At 49.2% G+C, this 21,303-nt stretch overlaps 1 protein-coding gene across 1 annotated transcript in view; it reads right to left on the reverse strand.

Annotated features, from left to right (window-relative positions):
• Window positions 1-3,306: 3,306 nt before the first annotated feature.
• LOC144817675 (gamma-secretase subunit APH-1A-like) overlaps window positions 3,307-21,303 on the reverse strand; it is a 121,253-nt gene continuing 103,256 nt past the window's right edge. The window contains exons 3-7 of the mRNA XM_078674406.1: window positions 18,966-19,039; window positions 17,515-17,637; window positions 10,629-10,756; window positions 6,574-6,697; window positions 3,307-4,105 (exon numbers count right to left, since the gene is read on the reverse strand). Of these exons, the coding sequence (XP_078530532.1) occupies window positions 4,068-4,105; window positions 6,574-6,697; window positions 10,629-10,756; window positions 17,515-17,637; window positions 18,966-19,039 (487 nt within the window). The 3' untranslated portion in view covers window positions 3,307-4,067. The remainder of the gene's footprint in view (window positions 4,106-6,573; window positions 6,698-10,628; window positions 10,757-17,514; window positions 17,638-18,965; window positions 19,040-21,303) is intronic.

Consider the following 21,303-nt stretch of genomic DNA (forward strand, 5'->3'; position numbering starts at 1 on the left):
TTGGCATCTATGCTTTGCCTCTGCGCCGCATTTGTAATACAGCGTGGGTGCAGAGGCAAAGAGATTCCCTCATTTGCATGGGGCAACGCCCACATGCAACGGAGGTGACACCCTCTAGTGATAGCGCTGGCGCTATATATGTGCCGCGCCATCTGTATAGAGCCGTCGTCAGCCATTACTGTAATACCAAAGTGCCTTGGGGCGCAAAGTGGGCACACATGCCCGTTGCGCCCCTGGGGCACTTTATATAACAAGGCCCCAGGAGGGTGAAATCGCATCAAGCCAAGAAGGGTTCTCTTTCAGTTTAGAGCTGGTGGGCAGTCACCGGGCAGTACAACTGGTGAGACTACGCTGCAGGGAGGCACCTGCGAGGTGTTCCATGCGGTGCAACTACTGGGACAGCACCGAAGGGCAGGTGAATACAAGGTACTGAATGCAGCAGAGCTACTGGGACAGCACCGCAGGGCAGGTGAATACAAGGTGCCGCGTGCAGCAGAGCTACTGGGACAGCACCGCAGGGCAGGTGAATACAAGGTGCAGCGTGCAGCAGAACTACTGGGACAGCACCGCAGGGCAGGGGAATACAAGGTGCCGCGTGCAGCAGAGCTACTGGGACAGCACCGCAGGTCAGGTGAATACAAGGTGCCTCGTGCAGCAGAGCTACTGGGACAGCACCGCAGGGCAGGTGAATACAAGGTGCTGCATGCAGCAGAGCTACTGGGGAAACATCCTTTACGACGCAACCTTTACAACACAAACCATTACAACGCATTGCGCTGGGGGGCGCTCTAGGATAGGGAATAAGTTTAATTTACTATCCAACACCTTCCCTAGTGTCCACGGGGACTGGAGTTGGAATAGTAAAGTAAACTATTCACTAGCCAGCACCCCAAAGCGCTATGCGTTGTAAAGGTTTGCGTTGTAAAAACCGCGTTGTAAAGGCATGCGATGTAAAAGCATGCGTTGTAATGTCATACATCCGAGCTACTGGGACAGCACCACAAGGCACGTGAATACAAGGTGCCATGTTCAGTTGAACTACAGGGACAGCACCGCAGGGCACGTGAATACAAGGTGCCGCGTGCAGTAGAACTACAAAGACACCACTGAGGGAAGACAAGAGTGGCGTGGCAGTACAAGTGGCGGTACCCCACAGCAGGAAGAAAGGTTATCCCGAACAGTGAAACCATCTGGGCTGAACGGCAAGGCAGTAGTATTCTGTAAGGAAGCACTGTAAAGGAGAAAGGTGCATCTGTGCAGCGCATCTACCAGGACCACACCAAAGACAGGAAGGTGCCTGATCCCAGCCCTTCTGAGGGAACCTCAGCACAGGGCAGCTGAGCTGGTAGCCCCCAGAGTGGGCCTTTCAATGTGGCAGACTCTCAGCACAGGGCAGCTGAGCTGGTAGCCCCCAGAGTGGCCCTTTCAATGAAGCAGACTCTCAGTGCAGGGCAGCTGAGCTTGTAGCCCCCAGAGTGGCAGACACTTTCAAAGTGGCAGACTCTCAGTACAGGGCAGCTGAGCTGGTAGCCCCCAGAGTGGTCCTTTCAATGTGGCAGACTCTCAGTGCAGTGCAGCTGAGCTGGTGGCCCCCAGAGTTGGCCTTTCAATGTGGCAGACTCTCAGTGCAGTTCAGCTGAGTTGGTAGTCCCCAAAAGGGGCCTTTCAATGTGGCAGACTCAGTGCAGCTGAGCTGGTAGCCCCCAGAGTGGGCATTTCAATGTGGCAGACTCTCAGTGCAGATGAGCTGGTTGCCCCAGAGTGAGCCTTTCAATGCGGCAGACTCTCAGTGCAGGGCAGCACAGCTCATAGCTCCCATAGTGGCCCTTTCAATGTGGCCGACTCTCAGTGCAGGGCGGCTGAGCTGGTATCCCCCAGAGTGGGCCTTCCAATGTGGCAGACTCTCAGTGCAGGGCAGCTCAGCTCAGCTCGTAGCCCCCAGAGTGGCCCTTTCAATGTGGCAGCAGAGTCTCAGTGCAGATGAGCTGGTTGCCCCAGAGTGAGCCTTTCAATGCGGCAGACTCTCAGTGAAGGGCAGCTCATCTCATAGCTCCCAGAGTGACCCTTTCAATGTGGCAGACTCTCAGTGCAGGGCAGCTGACCTGGTAGCCCCCAGAGAAGGCCATCCAATGTGGCAGACTCTCAGTGCGGTGCAGCTGAGCTGGTAGCCCCCAGAGTGGGCTTTTCAATGTGGCAGACTCTCAGTGCAGGGCAGCTGAGCCGGTAGCCCCCAGAGAGGGCTTTTCAATGTGGCAGACTCTCAATGCAGGGCAGCTCAGCTCGTAGCCCCCAGAGTGGCCCTTTCAATGTGGCAGACTCTCAGTGCGGTGCAGCTGAGCTTGTGGCCCCCAGAGTGGCCCTTTAAATGTGGCAGCACCATCAGTGCAGGGCAGCTTTCCTGAAGTATTTCTGGTTCAGGTGGCTCAATTGACCGTCTTGAGGTACCGACGGATAGAGCGGTGCCTCCCTTTTTCCATGAGCTGTTGCCATGTGTGTGAGGTAGCTTCCTTGCAAGGTCAAGACAGCTCTGGCTACATGGTGCTTGCACAGCAAGGATCTCTTATTCTACATCAGAGTTGACTAAGTTGTCTCGTTACCAATCCTTTTTCTAGGAGGAATGAAATATTCCTCTTGTACACTAATTTTGGTTTTTGCACTATTGCAGTAGTAAGTTATAGGTGGGTCCTGACGAAGGCACAAGACAAAACATTGTCTATATGTGCTGAAACCTGTTGACCATTTCGTATAATTTTTAAACAGCTATTTAGTAAAACTGTCTTTCTGCACTGTTTTTAATGTGATTTGCGAAAGACATTAATAAAGTTGGGGTCAATCGCAACTCAATTTTAACTTCACTTTTTCACCTATGCACTGCATTTAATTTCCACACACTCGAACACTCATCTAGGAGTATAAGGAGGTAGGACTTCCATATGAAAACATCCTCGGGCTCCCCATCACTATGCTAGGGTTGTTGTCCTTAGTGTCACCAGTGTGACTTAAAGAGGAGACCCAGATGATGAAGCATGTCACCAGTGTGGTGAGTGATGGGAATCGGAAATTTATTGTATATTTTTCCTTTTTGTAGCATGTGTCTCATTGTTGTTTCCCCTTCAGACCGTATAGTGTCCAGAGTATAGTTGTAGACCCTTGGATATACCAGGTATGTGAATGGAGTTCTCAGATGGCCTGTATTTTAGTGATATAGCTACTATTAAATCTTCAGGCCAGTTAGAATATTGCATAAATCAGCAAAAGCAAGTGTTTATACACTTTGAAAAATAAACTTAAATCAGCAAAAACAAGAAGAAATGACTTCAAATGTATTTTAGAGTTGTGTAAACTATTGCAGAATGATTATTTAAAAAGCAGAGGCCTTGGCCATGTTAGAAATTAATACAAAAGATTTTACAGAACATCTTTTTCAATTAGCAGCTCCTGGCCCCTCCAGAATCGCACAATACTAACACGCTGTCCACAAGCCTCTCAGAGAAGGGGCTGTCGATCCATGGCTCCGGAAGAGCAGGTGAGCTCGGAGTGTCCAGGGCCAGGGCAGCGGATGAAGTTCTCCAGAAGAGATAGGTCAGCAGAGTAGGCGCCAGTACAGGAAGTCTGAAGTGTAGTGTCCACTGTTGTCGAGATGACAGAGTGCTCCATCGGAGAACAGTCTTCTTAAAACCAGTCACCAGTGATCCCGGACCGAGTCAAATATTTCCAGTTAAGGCAGCTGAGGTAAGAATCCAAGTGTCCTGGGTAAAGGCCAGGAGAGTTTGTTAAAAAGCCCAAAGTAGAAAGCATTTCAGGGCCAAGCTTCCAGTCCAGGGAGGTTGGAGCAGCATGTCCAGGGGGTCATCTCAGCAGATACCCTTCCGGACCATGGCAGGGGGGCATCTGAGGTGAGTTAGTGAAGCGGCTCCCTGGAGGGTTCTTGCTGCAGAGGCAGCGGAGCAGGAATCCTGACGCGACAGGTCCCCTCGGGCAGATCTCACCTGGATGGAGGTCCCATCAGCAGGAAGTCATGTCACAGAGCAGGATGGACACACTGCAGCGGCAGTCTCCGGCCGGAGTCAAGTCCCACCCATCGGGCTGTCGTCACCTCTGAGACCTGCAAGACAAAACACAGTCAGAACATCTGTCCTGGCAAAGAGCCCTAGTGGCAAAGACATTCAGCACAGGGAGAGGCTTCCTAGGGTGATACAACATTACAGGTTCATGTAGGGTCATCAAGTACATGACGTCGCGCCTCCTCCCAATACAAGCGTGGACCAGGCAGCCCTCGCAGGCCAAGACACCGCAGTAGGGTCTGTCCACAGCCGCGCCATACTAGGGCATTCTAGCATATCTAGCAAAGGATACCAGCTAGCTTTCATCTCCTAGGCAAGCTCTAATCAGGGCATTCTCTGTTAAAACAAGCTTTTACAACACATGTCCTAAGCGTGGCCAGGCCTTGAGAGCTGTGCCAATCGCTGCCTCTGTCCTTACATTCATAGACAGACCTGTGTGTCTATCTCCAGTGAGCTCAGCGAGCATACAGACCCACTGAGGGAGCACACAATGCTTCTGTTGTGGTCAAAATAGAAATTGGGATCACTACCCTGAGGGGAGTGGCTACTGCCCTCTCAGCCCAGGCTGTGAGGTGACTGGCATTCCTATCCCAAGTGAGACCAGGTTCAGCCCTCTCTGCCCAGGCTGTGAGGTGACTGGCATCACTATCCCGAGTGAGACCAGGTTCAGCCCTCTCTGCCCAGGCTGTGAGGTGACTGGCATCAGTATCCTGAGGAGAGTGGCTACTGGAGGATTCTCACACAGGAAGAAGCAGGATACGCACCTAGGAAAAGGCAGTATACGCACATAGGAAAAGGCAGTATACGCACACAGGAAAAGGCAGTATACGCACACAGGAAAAGGCAGTATACGCACACAGGAAAAGGCAGTATACGCACACAGGAAAAGGCAGTATACGCACACAGGAAAGGCAGTATACACACACAGGAAAAGGCAGTATACGCACAGAGGAAAAGGCAGTATATGCACACAGGAAAAGGCAGTATACGCACACAGGAAAAGGCAGTATACGCACACAGGAAAGGCAGTATACGCACACAGGAAAGGCAGTATACGCACACAGGAAAGGCAGTATACGCACACAGGAAAAGGCAGTAAATGCACACAGGAAAAGGCCGTATATGCACACAAGAAAAGGCAGTATACGCACACAGGAAAAGGCAGTATACGCACACAGGAAAAGGCCGTATATGCACACAGGAAGAGGCAGTATACGCACACAGGAAGAGGCAGTATACGCACACAGGAAGAGGCAGTATACGCACACAGGAAGAGGCAGTACATGCACACCGGAAGAGGCAGTATATGCACACAGGAAGAGGCAGTAAATGCACACAGGAAAAGGCAGTATACGCACACAGGAAAAGGCCGTATATGCACACAGGAAGAGGCAGTATACGCACACAGGAAGAGGCAGTACATGCACACAGGAAGAGGCAGTATATGCACACAGGAAAAGGCAGTATACGCACACAGGAAAAGGCAGTATACGCACACAGGAAAAGGCCGTATATGCACACAGGAAGAGGCAGTATACGCACACAGGAAAAGGCCGTATATGCACACAGGAAGAGGCAGTATACACACACAGGAACAGGCAGTACATGCACACAGGAAGAGGCAGTATATGCACACAGGAAGAGGCAGTATATGCACACAGGAAGAGGCAGTATTCTCACACAGGAAGAAGCAGGATACTCAGGAAGGAGGAGGCTACTTGCATAGGAAGAAGTAGGATACTCACAGGAACACGGAGGATAATCACACAGGAAGCGGTATATTCGCAGAGAGAAGTGGTATGTTCGTTCAGGGAGAAGCGGTATACCCACACAGAAAGAAACAGGATACTCACACAGAAAGGAGCAGGATACTCAGGAAGGAGCAGGATACTCACACAGGAAGGAGCAGGATACTCACACAGGAAGGAGCAGGATACTCACACAGGAAAGAGCATGATACTCACACAGGAAGGAGCAGTATACTCACACAGGAAGGAGCAGTATACTCACACAGGAAGGAGCAGTATACTCACACAGAAAGAAGCCTGATACTCACACAGGAAGAAGCAGGATATGCACACAAAGAAGCAGTCTATGCACACAGGAAGAGGCAGCATACACACACAGGAAGAGGAAGTATACGCACACAGGAAGAGGCAGTATACGCACACAGGAAGAGGCAGTATACGCACACAGGAAGAGGCAGTATATGCACACAGGAAGAAGCAGCATTCGCACACAGGAAGAAGCAGTTTATGCACACAGGAAGAGGCATTATACGCACAAAGGAAGAAGCAGCGTTCTCACACAGGAAGTAGCATTATACTTACACAGGAAGTAGCATTATACTCACACAGGAAGTAGCATTATACTCACACAGGAAGCAGCATTATACGCACATGAAGAAGGAGGAAACTCACACAGGAAGAAGTGGTATATTCACACAGGAAGTAGTATACTCTCACAGGGAGAAACAGTATACTCTCACAGGGAGAAGTAGTATACTCACACAGGAAGAAGCGCTGAAGGTTTTTACTTGAACCTCCTGAAATTAAGTATGTCCAGGCTCCTGTGCCGACCATTATGAGGTACGCAGGGACCAGGGTAGCCACATAGAGCGGATTCAAGAACGTCTGGAAGAAAGCAAATATACAGATGTTATCGTCTACAGTGGAGGTTAAAATGGTATCAAATCAGACCTACCGAGGTGATGTAAATGTAAAGTTCAGGAAAGCACAGGTGTACGGTTACGACGAGGAGTTTCAGTGCACAAAGGGCCTGATTCACAGGCTTAAACTTACACATTTGTATAAGTTTACACTTGTAGTAGCTTTACTACTTTTTAATATTCACAAACTACGAGTGCAATTTTACTAGTAGTAATTTTACTCGTAGTAAATTGATACTTGTAAAATTATTAGTAGTAAAAGTTGCATAACAGTATTAATCTTAAGTAAATATACACTTTTGTATAAGCGTACACTTGTAGTAACTTTACTACTTTTTGGTATTCACAAACAATTGTAATTTTACAACTAGTACTATTACTAGTAGTAAAAATACACTTGTAAATGTAATAGTAGTAAAATTACATGCACAGTTTGTGAATACTAAAACCATAGTAAAGGGACTACAGCAAGCGTAAACTTACCCAAAAGTGTAAGTTTACCTTTGTAAGTCAGGCCCAGAGTTGTGTAGTATTCTGTTTGCGTAAGAGTTGTGAGGGCTGATTTAGAGTACTGCCAATACCAGTTCAGCTGTAGTGCTACTGTAACATATTCGACGGAATGTGGTAGTCAGGTTTTTGTCTACAATAGCTATAGATGCAGAGATTATGACTATCTAATGGAAAAAGATGGTGTTGTGTGAATTTTAATGAGTTGCCACATACATTTGGCAGTTCTCGTGCCCTACATTTGCATAACTGCACCGTGCTGTTCGGCTATTCTAACACTGCTGTTTCTCCAAAGGAGCAGCAGCTTCCTGAAGCTGCAGCCCAGATGGATCAGAACTGCGCTGGGGATGTAGTAAGGATGTGAGTAACAATAAAAAGTGAGATGGCCAACAATGGAATGGTGAGATGGCCAACAATGGAATGGTGAGATGGCCAACAATGGAATGGTGAGATGGCCAACAATGGAATGGTGAGATGGCCAACAATGGAATGGTGAGATGGCCAACAATGGAATGGTGAGATGGCCAACAATGGAATGGTGAGATGGCCAACAATGGAATGGTGAGAGGTCCAACAGAATGGTGAGATGGCCAACAATGGAATGGTGAGATGGCCAACAATGGAATGGTGAGATGGCCAACAATGGAATGGTGAGATGGCCAACAATGGAATGGTGAGATGGCCAACAATGGAATGGTGAGATGGCCAACAATGGAATGGTGAGATGGCCAACAATGGAATGGTGAGATGGCCAACAATGGAATGGTGAGATGGCCAACAATGGGATGGTGAGATGGCCAACAATGGAATGGTGAGATGGCCAACAATTGAATGGTGAGATGGCCAACAATGGAATGGTGAGATGGCCAACAATGGGATGGTGAGATGGCCAACAATGGGGTGGTGAGATGGCCAACAATGGGATGGTGAGATGGCCAACAATGGGATGGTGAGATGGCCAACAATGGGATGGTGAGATGGCCAACAATGGGATGGTGAGATGGCCAACAATGGAATGGTGAGATGGCCAACAATGGAGTGGGGAGATGGCCAACAATGGAATGGTGAGATGGCCAAGAATGGGATGGTGAGATGGCCAACAATGGGATGGTGAGATGGCCAAGAATGGGATGGTGAGATGGCCAAGAATGGGATGGTGAGATGGCCAACAATGGGATGGTGAGATGGCCAACAATGGAATGGTGAGATGGCCAACAATGGAATGGTGAGATGGCCAACAATGGAATGGTGAGATGGCCAACAATGGAATGGTGAGATGGCCAACAATGGAATGGTGAGATGGCCAACAATGGAATGGTGAGATGGCCAACAATGGAATGGTGAGATGGCCAACAATGGAATGGTGAGATGGCCAACAATGGAATGGTGAGGTGGCCAACAATGGAATGGTGAGATGGCCAACAATGGAAGGGTGAGATGGCCAACAATGGAAGGGTGAGATGGCCAACAATGGAAGGGTGAGATGGCCAACAATGGAAGGGTGAGATGGCCAACAATGGAATGGTGAGATGGCCAACAATGGAATGGTGAGATGGCCAACAATGGAATGGTGAGATGGCCAACAATGGAATGGTGAGATGGCTAACAATGGGATGGTGATATAGCTAACAATGGGATGGTGAGATGGCCAACAATGGAATGGTGAGATGGCTAACAATGGGATGGTGATATAGCTAACAATGGAATGGTGAGATGGCCAACAATGGAATAGTGAGATGGCCAACAATGGAAGGTTGAGGTATCCAACAATGGACTGGTGAGGTGGTTAACACATTGGCAATACTTGTCGACAGTGTTACTCAGCCGTCGCTCCCATCATGTCACTGAGTTGTAAGGTGCTGCCTAAATTGTGGGCAACATTCAGAGGTGGACCTGGTTGAGAGCTTCAGAAAGAGGCAGTAAAGCAGCATCTTCAACAAACCAGACCAGCGATGCACGTGCCTGTCCATGCAGACCTCTCTCCAGAGTGGTGACCCCTTACAGAATCTCTCCAACTAACACAAGCATACAGTTCTGTGCAAGGGGGTACACAGGGGTGTACCACACCAACCACCAGACTATCACATGGCTCCCGGAGTTGTCAATGGGGAAGTGAGATGGCTAGATATGCCGCTGGATATTACCAGTGCATGAGGCTTGTGGACAGAAGACATGGATGGTGTCATGAGCAGCTGGAGAATGGAGCATTGAGATGGCTGGAGATGTCGCTGGATATTACCAGTGCATGAGCTTTGTGGGCAGTAGAGTAGGCGGGCGTAACAAGTGACTTGCGAATGCAGTCATGGGACGGCTGTGGATAGGGTTGGGGGACTGGCCACAAATCCATCTGTACATTATTGATGATACAAAAGTAGGCAGGCCGAGGGCAGAGGGGTATTCACAATTACGCAGAAGTGCAATGAAGTGATGATTGACCTGACAATGGAGGGGTGCGATGTCTGGCGATTGAGTATAAGTGGATAAAAATGAGTGCACATCTTGGTGAACACAGGATGAAGAAAGGCAATCCTTGTGGAGAGACTAGTGAAAAAGTGGGGAAATGGGTTTAGAAATGAGTTAAGGAGGGAAGAATTGATACATGGTCGTGAGAAGTCTAAATGTCGAGACGTACAGATCAGAGTGGTGAAATAGTGGAGCATGGAGTGTCCGGGTGTGTTCAGGTGAAGAGACAAGACCGATGTAGAGAGAGTGTTCAATGGTAGCAGGGAGGCAACTGTGCAACTACAACTTTGGGGTGATTGGCTCTTTAGCTTGAATGTTAAAGTAGGGGGTGTGCAAATGTTGTCGGTGGGCAGGTTGTGGATTGTGGTGGGAGTGGACTGTTGACCAGATGTCTGTGGATAGATTTACGGGTTCAGCTCTTTCACCTGGGGTCCACAATCTTCCCACACACTTCCCTGCCAGTTCCTTGTCCTGCCCACTATATTGCTCTCCAGGCCCTTAATGTCTCAGTATCATACCCACGTTTCTCCCATGCTCAATCTTCTTTTCCTACCTGCTCACCTGCCTGATCCCACACCTCCATCGTCTGTCCACTCCACGTGCTGCCCTCTTTCACATCAGGATACACACGGCAGCAAAGGGGGCTCTCATTCCATGCCTACCTGTGCAAATGGACTTTCAGGCAAACTATTAATGTACATATGTTCACAATGAAAGGGTGGCCTTCGATGCCTACACTTAACATGGATGTCAAAGGGGTACCGGTGTGATGTGATGGTTGTCAAGGACATAGTCTTGAAGTGGTTGTGGTTCTGGAGTGAAGGAGCTGGCAGGTCACTGGTGCAAGGGCTGGAGGGGGAAGGGCAGGATGGCTCTGAGCATTGCATGATGTAGATATGTTTAGATTAGTGAACTGTGTTACTCACCAAACCAGAGATGATTAAGTGCATGATGATAACAACAAGAAGTTCCCACCAGCGCCGGTGTTCACAACCGTGGAAGAAGGCCACGCCCCAGAAGGTGTGGAGAAGCGTCATCACCATGGTCATGAAAGCTAGAAAGGGAGAAGAACTTCTGTAAACAAACCGTGAGGATATGAGACAGACAGAGCGACATGAGACAGACAGAGGACATGAGACAGACAGAGGACATGAGACAGACAGAGGACATGAGACAGACAGAGGACATGAGACACAGTCAGAGCGACATGAGAGACAGTCTGAGCGACATGAGACAGTCAGAGCGACATGAGACAGACAGTCTTGAGAAGGCAAACCGTGTTCAGGTCAGAAGAACACAGCCAATGACCAGGACAGAGAAACACAGCCAAAACCATTGCAATGTGGTCAATGCCAAGTCATGGAGGTAGGACATGCAAACTCGCCACAAAGCTGCAGCCAGCGCCACAATGCTGCAGCCAGTGCCACAAAGCTGTAGCCAGCGCCACAAAGCTGCAGCCAGCACCACAAAGCTGCAGCCAGCGCCACAAAGTTGCAGCCAGCACCACAAAGCAGCAGCCAGCGGCACAAAGCAGCAGCCAGAGGCACGAAGCTGCAGCCTGCGCCGGAGGCACGAAGCTGCAGCCTGCGCCGGAGGCACGAAGCTGCAGCCTGCGCCGGAGGCACGAAGCTGCAGCCTGCGCCGGAGGCACGAAGCTGCAGCCTGCGCCGGAGGCACGAAGCTGCAGCCTGCGCCGGAGGCACGAAGCTGCAGCCTGCGCCGGAGGCACGAAGCTGCAGCCAGCGCCGGAGGCACGAAGCTGCAGCCAGCGCCGGAGGCACGAAGCTGCAGCCAGCGCCGGAGGCACGAAGCTGCAGCCAGCGCCGGAGGCACGAAGCTGCAGCCTGCGCCGGAGGCACGAAGCTGCAGCCTGCGCCGGAGGCACGAAGCTGCAGCCTGCGCCGGAGGCACGAAGCTGCAGCCTGCGCCGGAGGCACGAAGCTGCAGCCTGCGCCGGAGGCTCGAAGCTGCAGCCTGCGCCGGAGGCACGAAGCTGCAGCCAGCGCCGGAGGCACAAAGCTGCAGCCAGCACCAGAGGCACGAAGCTGCAGCCAGCGCCGGAGGCACGAAGCTGCAGCCAGTGCCGGAGGCAGGAAGATGCAGCCAGGGTCAGAGGCAGGAAGAGCCAGCCAGCGCCAAAGGCAGTAAGATGCAGCCAGTGCCAAAGGCAGTAAGTGCAGCGAGAGCCAAAGGCACACATGGACATATAAACTTCTTGTTCGCTATATTCAACTAGTGGTGGGCAGTAAATTTCACTCCGCCGGTGGTTTACGGAGTTTTACAATTTCATGCTCCACTTGGAGCATGGAGTTTGGCAAACACTCCGCAAATCACAGCATGGCAGAGTTTTGCCAGCACCCACCACTCCTAATTTTATATTTCTTGGAGTGTTGCTCTATTTCAGATGTCATTCGCTCCTCTGCCGGACCTAAAAATGACAGTTGCACAGGAGTTTGAGAGATGCAACAGCGTGTTGCCCAAAAACGCAGCAATGGTCAGGTATGCTCATGTTCACAATGGAGCCTGGAAAGGAGCGTCTTCATCACTTTGTGGTTCTAGCACTTCTGAGCACTTCTAGGCTTACCAAAGCACTCCATCCTCCCCAAGATCAAGCTTTCCGTGCCCTAGAACGTTCTTGCATCTTTACGTCATCAAATCAGACTTTACAAAAACTTTTCAGACCCAATCAAACTTCTGCAAAGCGAAGCAGCAAGGAGACCATCTTTGTGTCAGCTTCACAAAACCATTGGGCACGTGTGGAGGCACTGCCAGTCTCCCACCAGGCCAATGGCCTGGTGCCCAGGGCGGTGATCTCTGCCCCACATGGTCTGTCGCTGCAGCACCGTAGTGTGGGTGCAGTTGGGGTACAGGTGGGGTGAGGTGGACCTGGCTGATAGTCAAAGTTAAGATGTGTTAGAATTGGGGGTCTCTGGTTGGTGCAGTGCAGCACTGGCGACAAGCAGGGACCCTCTCCTCTAAGTCAGGGCAAAGGATTACTCTCAGAAATAACCCCTGCTCACCCTCTAGGTAGTGTGGCGCAAGCAGTCTAGGCTAAACTCTGGAGTACATAGGGTTAAACATTTGCAGTATCACACACAATAACCATCAACCCACCACACAATGACACCAGACTGTATTCTTGTAAAAGTATATCTTTTATATAGATTTAAGCAGGCTTGTAAATATGGTCTTTTTACAGTTCAAAATGGTTCCAGTTACTTGTTCAGGTTGTACATATACTCTTCAAGTAGTGCCTTGTAAATACAGTCTTTCAGATTGCAAGAAGCAGTTCCAGTTACTCTCTAAATATGTCACAGGTTCCAAAAGCAATGGTAGTTCTTAAAAAATAGTTCTTAATTCTTGGACCAATGTTACTGGGTGAAAAATGACCTTTCACAGCTTACTTTAGGCTTACAATGGTCCAGGCACCGTGCGCTGCGTGTGTACCCCCTTTTGCTCCCTTAGGTACGCTTCACAGAGCTTTATATCGTCTCGTTCGGTAAATCCAGCGCAGCCAGCTAAACCTCACGCATCTCCCGTGAGAAGCGTACGGCGCTGAAGAAGGGGATGCGAGGCGTAATGGGCACTGGAGCTGTGCGAGTCGTACCGAAGCTGGGAGACAGGATGGGGACGTCTCGCAGGTACGGCCACACAGCGGAGGGGCCTCAGGGGGATCGAGGGAGTGCGTGCCTCACGGACTTCGGGTCCTGAGTGGCACGCACTTTACACACAGTCACAGTACCTTCTTGGGGGTGATGCGAAGGGCCCAGCAGCGGGGGTCAGGTCTGGTCACGTCGCGGTGCTCCTTGGGGGCAAGGCGGGCTACGGCTCGTCAGGCGTAGGCGCAGGGCTCTCAAAGGACGGTGCGTTGTGGGGCAAACAGACGTACCCGCAGCGTACGCTTTGACCCTGGAGGGGGAGCGGCTGCAGGTGGGGCTGATGGGGGTACGATTCAAAGAACCAGATGTACCAGCCAGGCGCGGCCCCGCAGCACTCCACTTCACAGCTGCGGGGAGCGGGTCTCAGCGCACAGGTCACGGAGGGCACAATCACGGGCAGAGTCCGTCTTTGCTGGGCAGCCTGCAACACGGGGATCAGCAGGCGGCGATGCTCGGACCGGACAGGTCCTCCTTCACGGTGTGAGCTACGGCTCAGAACGGGGGCAGTCACGGTGCTCGGACCAGCGTGGGGCTGATCTTCACTTTGCAGCTGGCACACGATCAGGCCACAGTCATGGTGCTCAGGGGACACAGATGCTCAAATTGGTAGAGAGCGCGGCGTAGAAGCACGACGCTCTCAGCTCTCCTTCACTCGGCGCTGCAGGGACAGACAGCCCACGCCAGCAGCAGCTTCCTTCAGAGGGGGGTAGCGCCCACTGTTCCTGGGGCGCAGTTCAGGGGGCAAGTTCCACAGCAAGCCCTTGGAGATCTTGGTAAAAGTTTGGCACAAGTTGAATAAAAGCAAAGTCTTTCAGTCTTTCTTTCCTGCTCTCCTTCAGCAGCAAGGCACCCACCACAGGCCAGTCTCTTGGGGTCAGAGGCAGTACTTCTCCATGCAGCTTCCAGGGTCCTTCTCTTCAGGCAGAGATTCTTCTTTGTTGCGCAAACAGGATCTAATTTACAAGGAGCAGGGCTCCTTCTTTTATACACCATTTCCTTTGTCTTTCCAGGCCAAGGGGGCCTCTGCATAATTCCTTTCAGTCTCTGAGCACTTGTTGGGTGTACTCTGGCTGTTGCTTTCAGTTTGAGGGCAGGCACATCAGACGCTCCCCAGGGGGGCGGAGCCAGCATTGTGGGGACAGGGGCTGCCAGGAGTACCTTGTTGACAGTGCTTCGCCCTTCCTGGGCCAGGTGCAGGCTGAGTCATCAGTCGCTCCCCAGGGGGGCGGAGCCAGCATTGTGGTGGCAGAGCACAGCCTGATGAAGAGTCCAGGGGCACTCCTACCTCCCACTAAGGTGTAATCCTTGCATTCACCACCTGTCATCCCCCAGCCCTGTCACTCACACATCCCAGACAGTCAGATACACATCCCAGCAGAGGCGGGCTGAAATGGTTAGGCAAGCAAAGGCTAACTTTCTAAAAGTAGCATTTGCAAACACAGGATATTAAAATATACTTTACTAAAAGAAATATTTTATTATTCTGAGTTCAGGCATACTAAACATTATTTTCTACCATGTTCCCTGAGCCTGCTGGGATTATAGAGTGTAATAATTCCAGCAGCCCATCTGGCCTAAAGGGAACAGGTAGCCTTACAATAGTGAAAAACGAATTTGGCTGTAATTCACTATTAGGACATGCCACACACATCAGAGCATGTCCTACCTTACACTTACAATGCACCCTGCCCTCGGGCCTACCATAGGGGTGACTAATATGAAGTTAAGGGAAGGTTTAGGGGCTGGGAAGTGTGTGCACTTGAGCAGTTAGCATGACAGTACCAGACTGCACGCAGGTTCTGCAATGGCAGACCCTAGACACATTTTTAGGCTGCTTCTGTGGGTGGCTGCATTACACATAGAGACAGATAAACGCCTTGCACGCTATATTCCATACATAGACAGATAATCTTCTTATGCACTATATTCCACTCACAGAAAGATAAACTCCTTCACTGTATTCAACACACAGACCCCCCCCATGCAGAAGTGGTTTGCCATAGCTAGCCACAGTCAACGAGCCCCATATTGAGAGGTGGGATCTAAATGTTGTAGATCATATTCAGACTTAACTACATATTACAGTGAGTGAGCCTCCAAAATAAGGGGGTTCTCCTCATAGCAGGGTCTGGTGCTCCGTGGACTCATTCACTCACTCCGGGAGTCTGCGTTGGACCTCATGGGCCCAGGCTCAAGTCCTGGCGGACCCATTCTGCCTTTTATCCTTCCTAAGAGACATCCCTGATCAGTCAATGGTGCCAGTAGCTTCCTCAGGGATGAGTGTGCATTCTACAAATATGACCGTTAAGTTAATTAATAATGGTCAGAAACTTGGCATTTTATTTGTGTAGAACCCACATTTGAAGTATAGATGGCTTACATGAAGACATTTATGGCCTACACAGCCTGTGACACATGGGACCGAAGCTACTGGGTCCCAAAAAAAATGAGAAAGCGACCTTTGGGTTTCAACAGCATTTCATTGTTTTTTGAAAATACTGATCCTTTAGGCTGCGACTATAATATGCAGAGCCCATTGCCATCTGAGTTGTATAAGGACGGTGGTTGTGAAAGAGGCTAGTTGTGATGCTGTAGCTGATGAGTGTCGAGTTGTAATACCCTGGTGGAGGAGATGTATCCCCCCACACTACAATGGTGTCAAGGTGACACCCCCAACAGCATGTCCCATCCAATGGGAATCTTTAATGCATGTATGTGAAAGAGGGGGACACATACTTCATAACGACATAATAATAATAATAATAATAATAATAAAGTTTATAAAGCACCTGGTTCCACTTATATCAGTGTGTTCCCGCGCTATGGATATAGACCAAGAAAAGCTACAATAACTGTCCGAACAGGGAGCACAAAAAGGCTTAGAGAAAAAGTTGGACGCAACTACTTGGGAAATAGGTGAGTCTTCAATTTCTGACGAAACCTCACCTCAGATGGTTCCATATGGAGCTCGATCGGAAGTGCATGCCACTGTTTACTAGCTAGGTATCTAAAAGAGCGACCGTCCATCTGTGCTCTATAAATACGCGGAACCTGGAAGAGCATGCTACCTGGGGATCTCAGTAGCCACTTAGGACGATACATGGTCAACAAATTTTGTAGATATATAGGGCCCGTCACTTGGCTAAATGAGAGGACGTAATACAACACCTACCACCAGGCAGAACCAAGAGGGGTTTCCTATATGGACGCGCTACACAACTCTGGGTTAAAAACAGAGGTTTAAGAGTAAGAATGGGTCTAAATCCGAGCCACGGTGGGAGTAAGGTAAAGTCGGCCACGATGAGGAGTGCGGAATATGCATTCGTGGGCTACAGGCGAAAGGCGACAGCTCGCGCAGCCTCCCAGAGGGAGTACAATGGCAGATGTCTCGGCAGGGCAGCTTGAAGCCACTCTTTCTTAAATATGGTGTTTATAAAGGAGGCAAGCAATAGCGATACTAACAAACTGTTTTTTAGATCATTTATGGTGGACAACAAAAGCATTTTATCTGATTTTTAATAGGGGTTTTTAGAAATGATTTCTTTGCAATGTATAAATTTTCTCTTGATTTTGTATAATGTGAATTTAACTGTATTTATATTGCATAAGATGATTTTTAATAGGATGATTATTAATCTAAATGGTTTTTATGATGTTTAAAGACTAAGGTTAAAATAAACATTTTGTTGACTGACTGCCTGGCAAACATCTAGTTCTTTGCCAGTATCTCAAGACGAAAGCCTCTGCTATATTCTGCACTGCTGGCACTGTAGCTGAAGCCCCTTCAAGCTAAGGCTATACCCCTCTATGTTCTATAAGGCCTGCTTTTAGTTTGCTAAACCCCCATAGTCTTGGAGTCTGCCTCCCGCCAAAGTGTCTGCTTGTCAGTGGCATCCCTGGCAATATTTCACCCATGCCCAACATCAGCCCGGATCATCAGCCAATAGACTTTGGCACGCCATTCGGAATGGTAGGTACAAAGTGTCTTTAACCCATGGATAAACAAAGCAAAGAACAAAAGGTATTAAACAATGTTATCAAAGCTGAAAGGTGGCGTGAAACCAGATCTGGGCCAGGAGGACCTCTGATTCAACCAAGATCACAAGATGAGCCTGAGAAGAAAAGGTGGGTAAAGCAACGCATGGCGTCCTACCTGAGGTCAGGAAGTAGAGGTTGGAGTCTCCGTAGATTCCCACCGTTCCTGGGCCCATCGCTTCCACCAGGATATTAATCATGGAGAAGGCACCGCTCATGATGCCAAACCCAAGGCCGGCCACTGTCGAGAGAAGGACATTACAGATATCAACCCACCACCACTCTCCAACCTAAAGATCATCTGAAGGGGATAAAATACTGTGGTTGCTGTTTCTTTCAGTAAGTGACTTAATGCAGTGTTTTTATGGTCATAAATTACAATATGATTTTTTATTGTTTTGACTGTGTGCCTTATATACTTGTAATCGATTAGGCGTCCTTTAAATTGTGCTGTTCAGAGTGCTAAGCCTCTACAACATGTTTTGTTTTGCTTCAGCATTGAAGGTTATTGGTTGCCTTGGTTTCTGATGCTTTTTGGACTCCTTTGTGAGTTTGGCTCTGAACCTTTGTTACCAGATGCATCATTTTGTGGAGATGACCTAGGCTGTCTTGCTCTAGCATCGGGTGGGGTCACCTTGCTCTAGGGTCGGGTGGGTTCATCTTGCTCTAGGGTCGGGTGAGTTTGTCTTGCTCTAGGGTCGGGTGAGTTCGTCTTGCTCTAGGGTCGGGTGAGTTCGTCTTGCTCTAGGGTCGGGTGGGTTTGTCTTGCTCTAGCGTTGGGTGGGTTTGCCTTGCTCTAGCGTTGGGTGGGTTTGCCTTGCTCTAGCGTTGGGTGGGTTTGCCTTGCTCTGGCGTTGGGTGGGTTTGCCTTGCTCTGGCGTTGGGTGGGTTTGCTCTAGGAACGGGGTTCGCCTTGCTCTCCCATCGGGTTTGCCTTGCTCTACCATCGGGTTCACCTTGCTCTACCATTGGGTTCGCCGTGCTCTAGCATCGGGTTTGCCTTGCTCTAGCATTGGGTGGGTTCGCCTTGCTCTAGCCTCGGGTGGGTTCGCCTTGCTCTAGCCTCGGGTGGGTTCGCCTTGCTCTAGCGTCTGGTGGGGTTGCCTTGCTTAACATCGGGTGGGTTCGCCTTGCTCTAGCGTTGGGTGGGTTTGTCTTGCTCTAGCATCGGGTGGGTTCGCCTTGCTCTAGCATCGGGTGGGTTCGCCTTGCTCTAGCATCGGGTGGGTTCGCCTTGCTCTAGCATCGGGTGGGTTCGTCTTGCTCTAGCATCGGGTTAGTTTTGCTCTAGCATCGGGTGGGTTTGTCTTGCTCTAGTATCAGGTGGGTTCGTCTTGCTCTAGCATTGAGTTTGTCTTGCTCTAGCGTCGGGTGGGTTCGTCTTGCTTTAGAATCTGGTTCGTCTTGCTCCTGAATTTGAGAACCATCAACGGGTGGGAAACCAAGATATGAACTTGTTAACACCATGGCTACTGTTAGATCCTTATGGGGCAGTGCAACAAATTATACAGTTGTGTTCTTCATCCAAGCACACCACCACCTCCCTTCAGCATACAACTAGAAACTCACCGTAGGCCATCTCTTGGATGGAGATGGGAGAGATCCCATTGTCGCTCAGCGCCACAAGACCCTCGTTCGCCTTCCTGTGGGAGGGAGAGAACGGTTACTACTAACACAAAGCAGGTGCATAAGGGCTGCCATATTGGGAAGGTGTTAAGGGTTTACAGCATTTAGGAGGTGGTCGCTGGCAGAGGCAACAAAATGGCAATATCATGACAGGGCTCTATGGTTGGCTAGAATAAAATAAACAAGCATTTGTAATGCAATAGGTCTCGCATTAGGAAAGTGTGAGCTATTGGTATTGTAAATGACAATTTTTTAAAATATCTTTTGGCTTTGAAAATATATAAATTAATAGCATTGTTATTCACAAAGCCAATAGCTTTCACTTTCCTAATGCGAGTCCTATTGGCTATGGCAATGCTTGTTAGTAACATGCAAGGACAGTGCTGTTGTGGTGCTGAGTGATGCTGTTGTGGTGCTGAGTGATGTGGTGGTGTCCCAGAGTGATGTGGTGGTGTCCTAGAGTGATTTGGTGGTGTCCTAGAGTGATGTGGTGGTGTTGTGTGGCGTGCAGCAGTGCGAGGCGTGCGGCAGGGTGGTAAGTCAGCCTGGGCATTCCACTGGAAGAAAACCCAATGAGAGGATGTGCAATGAGAACTGGTTGGTGACTGTGAGCTGGCCATTCCCTTGGTGGCTTGAGTATCAAGGAGAACAGAGGCATCAGAGAACAAAGGGGAGGCACTGCCTTAGCCCAGAATGGCCTAACTTATGATTAAATACTCTAGACATTATCGATATCTGCATACAAGGTGACCAATTCGCGCCTAGATTTCTGAGGCGCCAACCCAGGTTTGTTGAGTTCTGGTCTTAAGACAGGTTTGTTATTGGACGCATTGCAGCTGGATTTAAATGCTGTTGTGGTAGAAATCGAACATTTAAAGTGAAGGATATTAATAACTATGATACTTTTTGCTCAATTTTCCTTGATTTTTACATGTGAAGTAGTGGTGATTAGGGACTACTGAACACTGTCCTACCTTCCGACCAGTTTAGCATCGCTTTATTACTTCACCCCTCGCTTTGCTAGAAGGTTCACGTAAACTACACCTCAACATTAGTCACTGTTCAGTGAAAAATACTTTTCAAGATTCTTGAAATGAATCCAAAATCATACAAAAACAGTGATTTCGGCTTACTGCTAATCTTGGAAACCAGAAGTATAAAATGCTTGATAAAGTCTTTGCATTGTGTAGGAAGTGCGTTCAGGAAGCCCCAGCAGTGGGTAAAACCTAGTCTTGAGCTGTGAATACCCTTCAAATATGCACAGATAAAAACTTAAAATATAAAATATCTGTACACCAAAGTTAATAATAATGGAACACGGTATCTTGGATGTAAAGCGGGTTGCATCTCGACCCTATCGTTTCACAAGATCGAACCAAGATGGAGGGGGAAAGCTCTATAGTTAAAATGCAAATAGCGCCAAGGTGAGCTCTACATAGGGATGACTATGGGCAATTGATGGTTCCCAGGAACCTCACCCTCTACCGATTTGCTAAATTACTGCAGTTGACCGACAAGTGAGGACCTAAACACCCCCCTGCACCCCTCCCCCAGCTGCTATTCCTAATATTGTTTGGTTGGAAAGCCCTAGTCTTCCCATATCCGGCATAATCAACAAGGCTATATGTGATTACCAGTAATGATTCCATCACCCGCTGACCCACCTGGTATTGACAAGATTCCACACTAAAATGTCCCTCTGAGCTAAACACTAGGTACATCACAGCAACACTTAACTACCATATATCCACACCCAAGCATCTGCAGAAGAAGATGGTTTGCTCCACACCTAATGCCAGCTAATTGTAAATTCCACCTTTACTGAGAAATAATGAACTGGTACTCAGTCCTAAGCATGCCCACTTGACCCTCCTCAGGAGAAGGCTATTGTTACTCAACAAAACTCTGACTTGTTTGAATCAGTTGTGTAACTATGTTTGGGTTGTGCTCTGTCAACTAATATATTATATTGTATATATGGAGGGCACCCTGCTAGACAGAGCACGCTGGAGAATATCCAGGTTACTTTATTACTTTGAGGCAAACACATACAGAGGGGCTAGCTGTTGCAAACCACTGCCATCAATTCTCTCTTTCCACAAGTCTAAGAACAGTGCCAACCTACGCCGGACTGCAGCAGGCTTATAACATGGATCAGAGGGTCATGGAATCGCTTCTCCTGCTGACAGCAGACCAGCTCCTCAAGTACTCTACAGAAACCCCTGGTCCATGGTCAGAGAACAGCTCGGAACTGGAACCAAGGGGCGGGTTTAGGTCCCAT

This window comes from Lissotriton helveticus, chromosome 2_1, assembly GCF_964261635.1.
Source record: "Lissotriton helveticus chromosome 2_1, aLisHel1.1, whole genome shotgun sequence".
Lineage (NCBI taxonomy): Eukaryota > Metazoa > Chordata > Amphibia > Caudata > Salamandridae > Lissotriton > Lissotriton helveticus.